The sequence below is a fragment of the Culex pipiens genome, chromosome 2, assembly GCF_016801865.2.
Source record: "Culex pipiens pallens isolate TS chromosome 2, TS_CPP_V2, whole genome shotgun sequence".
Classification (NCBI taxonomy): domain Eukaryota; kingdom Metazoa; phylum Arthropoda; class Insecta; order Diptera; family Culicidae; genus Culex; species Culex pipiens.
This window is the reverse complement of record NC_068938.1, coordinates 107,373,209-107,385,735: the sequence shown is the minus strand read 5'-3', so window position 1 is coordinate 107,385,735 and position 12,527 is coordinate 107,373,209. Positions and strand designations below refer to the sequence as shown.

The following is a 12,527-nucleotide window of genomic DNA, read 5'->3' as shown; positions in this document are numbered from 1 at the left end:
CATTTTTACCGGAGATTATCCGGATTCTGTTGGGGTACCTCGGCCCTCCTAAATGGATATTTGGCCAATATAATAAAAACTTTTCAACAGAATAAAATCGGAAATGATGCAAAACTTCAAGGAATCATCCTCAAACATCATCCTGCATAGATACATGACCGGAACAGGTTCTATCCGGAAACGGTTCACTGAGCTGATGTCAATTGTTGCCCAACTGGAACCGGCTCCGCTGCCCCGTAGGACTTAACCATGTCAATTATTTTTGCAGGATGATGTATTAGGATGATGCCTTGTAGTTTTGCATCATTTCCGAAATTTTTCTGTTGAAAAGTTTTTATCATATTGGCCAAATACCCATATAGGAGGGCCGAGGTACCCCAACAGAATCCGGAATATCTCCGGTAAAAATGGACCACATTTGTCCCCCATCTGGCAGTTCAAAATATAGACAAATCTGGATCTTTTGCAACCGAAAGCATCCAAATTGGTCAATTCTATCAAAAGTTATGGGATTTCTAAGAAAAAAAATAGGGGTCAAATGACTACCCGAGCGTTTGAGTGTTAATGTAGAGTAATAAGCATTGAGTCTGAGAATAAAACTGTAACTTTTCACACATTATGCCATTGGTCGCAACGCTTGCTTAAAGCGTATCCTAGACCTTAAACCTTCCCAAAAACCGTCCAACTCCAAGCGAAACTTACTTGGGGACACCGTGGAGATTTTCGCTTGTCCTCTTAAAAAAGTGGAACATCAACACTTCTCGTCATGCTTCTCTTCCATGTTTCCCATCAGAAGGAAAACGTTCAACGCCTCCACCGTGAATGACCTCAACAACACAGTAAAGCCTCCATAATTTTCCCAAAAAACAGTTGTTTTCCGACACCTCGGAAGTCCTTCCTCCCACCACGCAACAAAACTTTTACCGAGGCGACATAATACTTTTGAGCTTTTGGTACACAACTTTTCACCTGCCGGCGCGCGTTTCCTCTGCTCGGGGGATCGAAACTTTGCGGCCTCTTGTTGGTTTTACTTCCTGTATTCTTGGAGAGTTTGTCGTGGCTTTTTTGGGTAAACAGTTTACATTTCCTGGAAATTGTCTTTAAGATCAATTTTCTTCGCCGAAAAAAAATGGTCTTTTATCAAAGAAATCTTTAATGTATTGATACTTTGACTTAAATTTGTTGTGTTTTGCCTAAATTATGTTCAAACAAAGCTTCCCTCCATCCATTCCAAGACAACCCACCTGCCAAATTTAATGTTCGAAAATAACCGTTTCTCAAACGACCCGTAACCTGCTTCCGAGTTCCAACCGAGAGAAGACAAATTTGTTTACCTTCCATACCCCTTAACCGCGTCGCTGGTCTGGCTCCTCTCACCCCCACCTCAAAGGAAAAAGGCACATAAATCGCATTTAACCAAGCTTAATTTTCGGTTCACTGCTGCCAAAGATCAATCCTGTTCGGTGAAGGGTTGTTGCTCTTTTGGGCTTTATGCTTGTCTGAAAAGTTGATTTTGATGGCAAAAGGGTGACTCCGATTTAAAATTATCAATTTATTGTTTCTAGTTATGTTTTTTAGATTTTTTTTTGTTAGAACAAGTTTTCAAGTTATTTTAAAAGAATGCGCTTCAAATTTTGTCAATTTTGTCAATCTTGTTTAAAGTTTTTAAAGTTTTTTTTTAAGTTTTTAAAGTTTTTAAAGTTTTCAAAGTTTTTAGTTTTTAAAGTTTTCTATGTTTTTAAAGTTTTTAAAGTTTTTAAAGTTTTTCAAGTTTTTAAAGTTTTTAAAGTTTTTAAAGTTTTTAAAGTTTTTCAAGTTTTTCAAGTTTTTCAAGTTTTTCAAGTTTTTCAAGTTTTTCAAGTTTTTCAAGTTTTTCAAGTTTTTCAAGTTTTTCAAGTTTTTCAAGTTTTTCAAGTTTTTCAAGTTTTTCAAGTTTTTCAAGTTTTTCAAGTTTTTCAAGTTTTTCAAGTTTTTCAAGTTTTTCAAGTTTTTCAAGTTTTTCAAGTTTTTCAAGTTTTTCAAGTTTTTCAAGTTTTTCAAGTTTTTCAAGTTTTTCAAGTTTTTCAAGTTTTTCAAGTTTTTCAAGTTTTTCAAGTTTTTCAAGTTTTTAAAGTTTTTCAAGTTTTTAAAGTTTTTAAAGTTTTTAAAGTTTTTAAAGTTTTTAAAGTTTTTAAAATTTTTAAAGTTTTTAAAGTTTTTAAAGTTTTTAAAGATTTTAAAGTTTTTAAAGTTTTTAAAGTTTTTAAAGTTTTTAAAGTTTTTAAAGTTTTTAAAGTTTTTAAAGTTTTTAAAGTTTTTAAAGTTTTTAAAGTTTTTAAAGTTTTTAAAGTTTTTAAAGTTTTTAAAGTTTTTAAAGTTTTTAAAGTTTTTAAAGTTTTTAAAGTTTTTAAAGTTTTTAAAGTTTTTAAAGTTTTTAAAGTTTTTAAAGTTTTTAAAGTTTTTAAAGTTTTTAAAGTTTTTAAAGTTTTTAAAGTTTTTAAAGTTTTTAAAGTTTTTAAAGTTTTTAAAGTTTTTAAAGTTTTTAAAGTTTTTAAAGTTTTTAAAGTTTTTAAAGTTTTTAAAGTTTTTAAAGTTTTTAAAGTTTTTAAAGTTTTTAGTTTTTTTTTAAGTTTTTTATGTATGTTAAATATTTTAAGAATTTTAAGTATTTTAATTTTTTTAAGTATTTTAAGTATTGTTGGAATTCAAGCGAGAAGAAGGAAAGCATTTCTCGCTCGCGAACGAGGGAGAGAACTTGTAGTACTTTTCTCTTCTCGCTCGCGCTCGCATTTTCGTTCGCGTTCTCGCTCTCGCCGCGAGCGCTCGCGAGCGCCTCGTGCTAGCCGTTCGCCCCAAGCTAGCAATTTGTTTATCAGGCGTATGAATACGAACCAGGCGATGGTATAGAGGTGTAACTTCAATCGCTGTGTTGTTTTTTGTTCGTTTCTAACACGTTCAACTTCTCGCGAACGGGCAATTCTGGCTCGCGAGAAAGCCCGTTCGCGAGTGGAGGAGAGCACGGGCATTCGGTGGGTTTCTCTCGGCAGCTCGAGACTCGCGGCGAGAACTCGAGAGAGAGTAAATTTTCTCGCGAGAGCGCGATAATACCAACACTGATTTTTTGTATTTTAAGTATTTTAAGTTTTTTAAGTATTTTAAGTATTTTAAGTATTTTAAGTTTTTTAAGTATTTTAAGTATTTTAAGTATATTAAGTATTTTAAGTATTTTAAGTATTTTAAGTATTTTAAGTATTTTAAGTATTTTAAGTATTTTAAGTATTTTAAGTATTTTAAGTATTTTAAGTATTTTAAGTATTTTAAGTATTTTAAGTATTTTAAGTATTTTAAGTATTTTAAGTATTTTAAGTATTTTAAGTATTTTAAGTATTTTAAGTATTTTAAGTATTTTAAGTATTTTAAGTATTTTAAGTATTTCAAGTATTTTAATTATTTTAAGTATTTTAAGTATTTTAAGTATTTTAAGTATTTTAAGTATTTTAAGTATTTTAAGTATTTTAAGTATTTTAAGTATTTTAAGTATTTTAAGTATTTTAAGTATTTTAAGTATTTTAAGTATTTTAAGTATTTTAAGTAAATTTAAGTATTTTAAGTATTTTAAGTATTTTAAGTATTTTAAGTATTTTAAGTATTTTAAGTATTTTAAGTATTTTAAGTATTTTAAGTATTTTAAGTATTTTAAGTATTTTAAGTATTTTAAGTATTTTAAGTATTTTAAGTATTTTAAGTATTTTAAGTATTTTAAGTGTTTTAAGTATTTTAAGTATTTTAAGTATTTTAAGTATTTTAAGTATTTTAAGTATTTTAAGTATTTTAAGTATTTTAAGTATTTTAAGTATTTTAAGTATTTTAAGTATTTTAAGTATTTTAAGTATTTTAAGTATTTTAAGTATTTTAAGTATTTTAAGTATTTTAAGTATTTTAAGTATTTTAAGTATTTTAAGTATTTTAAGTATTTTAAGTATTTTAAGTATTTCAAGTTTTTAATTTTTTTAAGTTTTTCAAGTATTTTAAGTTGTTTAAGTATTTTAAGTATTTTAAGAATTTAATTTTTTTGAAATGCTCCAGATTTTAAAAGTTTTTCGATTTTGTAGGCTTTTAGATTTTGAAACACCCTATTTTCCTTAAAAGATAAAGAAAACTTTCCCTTAGGCAGCTAATTCCTCGAATTAGTAACGAGTGTGACTGTGTAAGAAATCACCTCCCCCTCCATCGCTCGACACTTATCTCCTTTGTATTGGCGGTGAGCTTTGGGATTTGGCGTCGTTAAACTTTCTGCTCAACTTTGGAAACGCATGGCGCTTTGTTATGTGGAATCTGGGATTTGTGCTAGGGGGAAAGCTTCTCGTAAAGTTTGACAGTTGAGGTTACAAAGGAATTATGCCCCTGGGGAGGAAAATACAGGCTGGTTTGGCTTTCGGACTGTGGTAGCAGTTGAACTTTGTTGTTTGGAAAAGAATGCTAGTTTGTTTAAAGAATTTTCCGAATCAGTCGATTTTTTCAAACTTGTTTCCAGCTAAAATTATTTTTAAAATTTGGAAATGTTCTTTTGGGATTTCCACTCCTTGTTCACCAGTAAATTTCACCCAGAATTGAGTGCCCTAAATTTAGCTTGAATGTGTTTGAATAATGAAGCAAAACATCCGAATTGGAAAATTGGCAGTCGATTTTTCGCATTAAATGAGAGCACCCCCTATAGTGTGATGCATCTGGACTGTTATGTGGTCATGCTCCCAATTCTCTCCATATTATAGGTTGGGAGGAGGTGAGTGGAGAACTGAATTTCATTCAATTTACTTCACCATCAGCATCCGGTCAAAAAGCAATGCCATCATGAAGTGGCTTCGCCCCCCTGCCAGGAACCGATTATGACCCCCCCACTGGGAAGGGGGGTGTGGCATGGATTGTACAGTATATTAGCACACTCTCACTGATGATCATGATGGCACAGCAGTGATGATGAGGGGGGAAATCACAGTCGATGGTGGGGGAGGGGGAAACACAGCATGACCAGCAGCAGCAGCAGTTGTGTGGTCGTGAGAGTGGTTTGTTTTTCACACCAAAAACGGAAAGCAGAGTGGAAAAAAATCACATGAATTTTAATCGCACCCAAGTCCACCGACACGCCATGCTGGACCATAAATTACACTGATTGCTAATGTGGTGGTAATAACGAGATGGAGCGGCAAAAAAAGACAAACACACCACAGTGGTAAATTACATCAAAAAGTTTTGCGAGGGGAAGTGTTTAGTTTCATTTTCAAAATCACCAAATCAGGATAAATTGTTGGTTTTGGAGGGTAGAACATGTCAGCCTAAGGACTGATTTTGTAATGAGGTGTTTATTTATTTATCTTCGTCTTGAACAGACTGTTTCCTAACAGCTAATTATTTTCTTAAAACTATCTTTCGTCATATTTAAAACAAAACGGTCAGAAACTACATTAAACAAACGACAGCATACATCAAATGGTTGGTTGTGTCCATACACAGTATGGTGCACAGATAGACGAAACATAGACGGATTTCGACGAAGATTACGTGGTGGAACATAAACGATCAGAAGTTGAAACAATTTTTGACAGTCCAGCCTTTTCGTCAAAAGATCGAAGATGAACAGCTGCTGCATCCTCTGTCTCCTCTTCAACAGCGTGTCCAGCCCCAACAGACGACGGCGATCCTCGATTGATGTCTGCTCCGGCGGATTCCTCCACGGCAGCGTGCGTAATGCTAGTCGCACAAACGCGCGTTGCACCCTCTCCAACCTGGCGATGTGAACATTGTGATATGGTGCCCACACCTGGGCAGCATACTCCAACTGGCTTCTGACTAGGGCACTGTACAGAGCCTTTAGAGCGTGGATGTCTTTGAAGGCAGTCGTATTTCTTCGGATGAAACCAATTGTAGCAAACGCCTTAGCCGTGACGGAAGTGATATGCTCGTTGAAAGTCATCTTTCTGTCAAGAGTAACGCCAAGATCCTTAACAGAACACACCCGGTCTAGCAAGGATATTCCCATCATGTATGCGTGCGTGATTGGGCGCAGCTTACGGTCGAATGTAATTACTTGACACTTTTTTGCGTTGGCCTCCATCCCGTTTTGATCGCACCACCTCATGAGCGAATCAATGTCACTTTGGAGAGCCAGGCAATCGAGCGGTGAAGTAATTGTGCGATAGAACTTCAAGTCATCAGCGTACAAGACCTTGTCGTTCTTGATCCAGTGGCAGAGATCGTCGATAAACAGAAGAAAAATTAGTGGGCCCAGATGACTACCCTGCGGGACACCAGACGGGATCATGAACAACCCAGACTTCGAGCCACCGAGTTTAACGTAGGCTGAACGAGAAGTTAGGTACGAGTGCAGCCAAGTCGTGATCCATTCAGGGAGTCCAAGCCTTCGCAGTTTTTCAACGGCAAGCTGGTGCGGCACTCTATCGAACGCCTTCGCAAAATCCACATAGACAGCATCCACCTGGCAGCGACTCTCCATACTCCTTAAGACGTCGGTGACAAAGGTCATCAGGTTCGTTGTCGTAGATCTCTTGGCCATGAAACCATGCTGACAGGCAGATATTATTGGTTGCACGGCACGGGATAAAAACTCATGCACAATTTTCTCGAACACTTTGGGTAGGCAGCTCAAAATGGAGATCGAACGATAATTTTCCACGTTGTGCACGTTCCCGGACTTGTGAATTGGCGTGATCGAAGCTACCTTCCATTTAGCAGGGAACACACCCGATTCGAGGGAGCGGTTGAAGATAATGGCGAGCGGGTTTGCTAGTGTAGCTGCGCACTGCTTTACAATGGACGGAGGGATACAGTCCGGGCCAGGTCCTTTGGAGGCGTCGGTAGAGGCCAAGACCTTGCGCACGTCTTCCTCCGTGAGACACACCAAGGGCATGTGTAACTCGTGCGGCAGGATCTTGTCCAGGGACTCGTTGCTGGTTGTAGGTTGATTGGCGCTGTAAACGGTTTTGAAAAAATCTGCAAACAGTTGTACAGAATCGTCTGGCGTTGAGGCGCTTGAGTCACGATACACCATGTCCTGCGGAATCCCTTTGTCTTGCTTCCGCTTCTTCACGAATGCCCAGAAGGATTTTGGCTCACGCTTCAGGTTCGATTCGATGCCACTGATGTATCCTCGGAAGGCAGCTTCTAAGCTCATCTCGTAGTGCAACTCTCGATCCGCCAACTCCCTGCCCAGCATTTCCGTCGGATGTTTAAGGAAACGTTTCCTTGCTTTTCGCAGCCTGTTGCGAAGATTACGGGTCTCTCGATTCCACCAAGGCTGGTGGCTGTTTGGGTGCGGACGTCGATGCTTTAGAGGTACAACCTCCCGGATAATTTCATTTAGCTTGTCGTAGAATCGCTCAACGATGTCATCAACAGATCCAACGAGTAGCAGATTAGCCCAGTCCAAGCTTGCAATAGAGTTGTTTAACGCCATGGTGTCGCAGTTAGCAAAGTCGTAGTACGTTCCGGATTGTTCGGCAGCGGTCCCCGTTGATTGCGTTTCGAGAACTAGGATAAACGGCCTGTGATGTGCGTCAACCTTGAGAATGGCCCGAGGTGGTTCAATGAGTTGGAATCGAGACGAGTCGCTTACGAGGGCCAGATCGAGTAATCGTCCATTTGCGTTCGGAAGATCAAACATTTGCTGGAGGCCAGTACCAAGAACGTCCTCAATCAGAGCAACTTCCTGTTCAGTAGATTGGCCGCTGGGCAGGTACCCGTTGATGTCTTCGTCGAAATGCCAAGTGAGATTCGGAACGTTGTAGTCGCCAACGACGACGACTTCATCAGGACCTTGCGCCAGATCGCACAGTTGTTGAACACACGATGAGTGCTGAGTGTAGATAGTTGCATCTGAGTTGGGAGGAATGTAAACACAGCAGACGAATAACGTCTTTCCAGGCAAGGGGATACGCACTGCGATCTGCTCAAGCTTCTCGCCGCCCCGCAAATTAATGGGTTCCGGGTGAAAACGTTTTTTGACACCGATCAAGACGCCGCCACCTCTCTCCAAGACGCTTGTTTCACGACTACGATCGGCACGATAAAAGGTATAATCCGAAGAAAGCTCTGAGTCCACAATCTTCGCATTGAGCCACGTTTCAGAAAATGCGATCACGTCGTAATCACACGAGCTCAGCGACAGGTGCAGTTGATTGGTTTTCGTTCTTAGTCCTCTAACGTTCTGGTAGTAGATGGTTAGCAGTGAGGAGTCACGACGGTCCACGGAGCCGGGGCGTTGGGGTTGAACATCATTAGCGAGTTGACTAGGGACGGTGGCTGACAGCGTCGAGGCGTTTGCGATTTGAGTCGCCGACGGACTGGCACACGAGCTAGAAGTTGGACGGACATCAGGCAGGAAATGTTGCGATCGAGGAGGGTACTTGCCGAAGGGCGCCGGTTGAGAGACCCCTCCCCCGACACCGACACCAGCACCAGGACGGCTCTGATGGCTGCGACTTGCAGGGGTTCTCAAGCGTTGGCGTGGCGAAGACGTGGTGGCGTCGGGCAGGCGAGGGGCTCCCATAGGGCTTTCTACGGCGCGTCCTGGCGAAAACTGGATGGCTCGAAATGACGGCGGTGAGACGATTGCAGTTTGAGTCGCCGACGTACTGGCGCACGAGCTAGAAGTTGGACGGACATCAGGCAGGAAATGTTGCGATCGAGAAGGGTACTTGCCGAAGGGCGCCGGTTGAGAGACCCCTCCCCCGACACCGACACCAGCACCAGGACGGCTCTGATGGCTGCGACTTGCAGGGGTTCTCAAGCGTTGGCGTGGCGAAGACGTGGTGGCGTCGGGCAGGCGAGGGGCTCCCATAGGGCTTTCTACGGCGCGTCCTGGCGAAAACTGGATGGCTCGAAATGACGGCGGTGAGACGATTGCAGTCTGAGTCGCCGACGTACTGGCACACGAGCTAGAAGTTGGACGGACATCAGGCAGGAAATGTTGCGATCGAGAAGGGTACTTGCCGAAGGGCGCCGGTTGAGAGACCCCTCCCCCGACACCGACACCAGCACCAGGACGGCTCTGATGGCTGCGACTTGCAGGGGTTCTCAAGCGTTGGCGTGGCGAAGACGTGGTGGCGTCGGGCAGGCGAGGGGCTCTCATAAGGCTTTCTACGGTGCGTCCTGGCGAAGACTGGAGGACTCGTACTGGTAGATGCTGGGATGAAGAGCGAAAAGATGCTGGGATTGTTGGCACGATTATGCCGCACGTTATTCTGTCTGATGATCCATGGGTGAACCGCCCAGACCTCCAGTCAACTCCAAAACATGCTCCGGTATCTTTGGAGTCGATTGCGGTGCAGACTCTGGCGGCAAACTCGGCGTCGTCGGCGTCGTTAAGGGTTGGGACGGGGGGAGTGGTGGATTTTCCTGAGTGTTCACGACAGCACTTGAAGGCTCCCAAAAAATTTCTGCGTTGCGTTCTTCAAATTCGCGGAACACGAGACCGTCAGGCCACGTCGCAGAAGCGAGGGCTTTGTGCTTCAGGTTGACATGCACACCAACTTTGAACGAGATAAATCTCATTCTGCTGACGTCTTTGCCTTTGGCGACCAGCCTCTTGACTTTGACGTCTACGACTCCTAGGCGATCGACGGCAAGCTTCGCGATTTGCGCTTCAGTGACATTCCGCGAAACACGGGAGAGGTAAAGCCAGAAACGAGGAACTTCCTCTTCAGTGGCTGTCCCATACCCTTCAGCGACTACTCCTTCCACAACATCGGCAGTTTCCTTGGGTTTACCGGTGTTATGTTGCGGCGGCATGGGATGCGGCCTTAGAGGCGGTGCAGGATTGTTGAAAAGTCGGCGGCTTCCGGAACCGCGAAACCCACCAGCACCGTGACTTGCTGACTTAGGAGTCAACGAGTTCGACGCAATGAGCTTCGCAAAGTTCGCACTTAACTCGGTTTTCAACTCGGATAGGAGTTCCGATTTGAGCTGCTCGACGATGCGATTATGGTGGCTGAGAGATAATTCCTGGCCTGCTTCATACGCGCTTTGAACTGAACGTCGATGCCGCAGGTCCACCATAAGGCTGGAGCAAGATCGGCAGAGCCAAAAGATTTGGCGGTGCGACGCAATTTCCTTCAACAGCTCTGGTTTGGCACTACTGCAATGCAAATGGAACACCGCATTGCAGAAACCCTGGCAGGAAACATATTCGTCCTTTACATCCTCCGTACACGCATGGCAGAGGATGGAGTTCTTGGAGGTGTTTGCAGTTGCAGCAGCCATAATGAAAATGACGATGATTGATCCAGTTCAAGTTGAACGCCGGCAAGTAGGCAGCTTACACACGGGAACTAGTCGCGATTCTGCTATCGGCCAACAGATGGCGCTGATTCGACAAACAAAGTGTTGGGGAGAGTGACGAGCGATCGTGTTTCTCCGGGAGCACTTTCACAACACAACACACTAACTTAAAACCGATTTAACCGACTTAACTCGCGACTAACTTAGCACACTCGAATAATTCCGATGAGATATGCACCCGAATAATAAACTCGACGAAGTTGCGCGACGAGAGTAGTTATTTTACTCAACAAAAATCGACAAAATCACAGCACTGATAATGAGATAAACAACTCACGATAAGTACACGGGAGAATCTCCATTAATAAATTATGCTAATGTGTTGGAACGTCATATTGGCGGGATTTATGACGCTTCTAATCCTCTTCATTTGACTTGTCAGCAAATTGGGCGGTGGAAAGTAGAGCAAAATATACTGGCTGACATTTTTTTTCAAAAAAATAAAAAAAATCAAATTATTCGCTCTACAGCATTGCCTTGGCGTTCTCGATTGCGAGATTCCTACTCGAAACTAGGTGTTCGAAGGCTTGATTGTTGAGGCAATTGAGCAATTCTCTACCAAAACCGGAAATGGATTTTATTTTTTGATTTGGCTCAAACTTTGTGGGGGCCTTCCCTATGACCAAATATGCTATTTTTTGTCATTGGTTCACCCATACAAGTCTCCATACAATTTTGGCAGCTGTCCATACAAAAATGGTATGTAAATATTCAAACAGCTGTAACTTTTGAGTGAATTTTCTGATCAATTTGGTGTCTTCGGCAAAGTTGTAGGTATTGTTGAGGACTTTTGAGAAAAAAATAGGTACACGGAAAAAAAATTGCAGATTTTTTTATCAACTTTTTTTTCACTAAAACTCAATTTCCCAAAATACGTATTTTTTGATTTTCGAGATTTTTTGATATGTTTTAGGGGACAAAAATCCGCAACTTTTGAGCCATAGAGAAACATGGTCAAAAAATCTGCCGCCGAGTTATGAATTTTTGAAAAAATAGTGATTTTTGGAAAAAATCGAAGTTTCATGCAAAAACAAGTTTGACATTATTTTTTAATGCAAAGTTTGATTTTAGCGAAATATTTGCAGTTTTTCAATTTTTTAAAATAGTGACCATGAGTGACCATTTCTAAAAATATTTTTTTTGAAAAGTTCAGAAAATTTGCTATAAAATTGTCTAAGAGACATTGAAGATTGGACCTCTGGTTGCTGAGATACAGCGGCTTAAAGAAAAAGAAACACGAAAATTGAAGTTTTCTAAGTCTCACCCAAACAGCCCACCATTTTCTAATGACGATATCTCAGCAACTAATGGTCCGATTTTCAATGTTAATACATGAAACATTCGTGAAATTTTCCGATCTCTTCGAAAAAAATATTTTGAAATTTTTTAAATCAAGACTAACATTTGAAAAGGGCCAAATATTGAATATTACAAAAGAATTGTTTTTGATGAAGCGAGTTGATTGTTTTGGCTCTTTCATTCCCACATTTATCGATAAAATTTTAACCGCAGCTGAAATTAAGTCACCAACTGCGAGAAATAATCTTTCAAATTATTAGAATGAACTCCAATATATTATTATTTCATCATCGCCGTTTTTGCAAACCATCTCCAATATATCATTTGGCAAGACAAAGACTATTTTTTTTGCCAAAATAAAATTTGTCTGGCATAAAACGTTTGAAGACGTATGTAATTTTAAAGCCTTGCACTCCTATGTAGGTTTTATAAATAGGCCGTGACAACCTTTTGCGGAGGTCCTTTTGGGTTTTAACAGAGGTTTATCGGGGTTCTGGGGAGTCTGTTACGACTAAGTGGTTTTAATGTTGGTTTTGGCTGATAGGTTTTATAGCGGTTGTGACAGCTTTGATAAAGCCTAAAATGTAACCTGCGAATCTTTTTGAATAGCTTAAAAGCATATAAAGCAAGAAAATGAATTCTGTTTCAATAACACTTAAAACTTGTAACTTAGATAATAAATTTAACTGTTCTTGGCGTAAAATTGTCCAAAGAATCGAATAATGCGGCCCGTATTTGAACTCATTTTCTATCGAGAAATCCTGACACATTGAGAGCAATAATATATAAAAATGTTTTCATAATTATAGTTAACCAACTATCAAAACTTTTTTGAAAACTAATTTTGAGGTTCTGTAAACTGTGTCAAATGGACTTGCCTAAACATTTGTAGTTTC

General features: G+C 40.3%; 1 protein-coding gene across 1 annotated transcript; it reads right to left on the bottom strand.

The window, feature by feature from the left end:
• Positions 1–9,231: 9,231 nt before the first annotated feature.
• On the bottom strand, positions 9,232–10,254 carry LOC120414754 (uncharacterized). Its single transcript, XM_039576070.1, has one exon. The coding sequence runs from the start codon at positions 10,252–10,254 to the stop codon at positions 9,232–9,234; it is 1,023 nt and encodes a 340-aa protein (XP_039432004.1).
• Between the last annotated feature and the right edge of the window lie 2,273 nt (positions 10,255–12,527).

Bases quoted from the DNA above. Each gene is read 5' to 3' on its own strand.
- LOC120414754 (XM_039576070.1), bottom strand. From the start codon at position 10,254: ATGGCTGCTGCAACTGCAAACACCTCCAAGAACTCCATCCTCTGCCAT.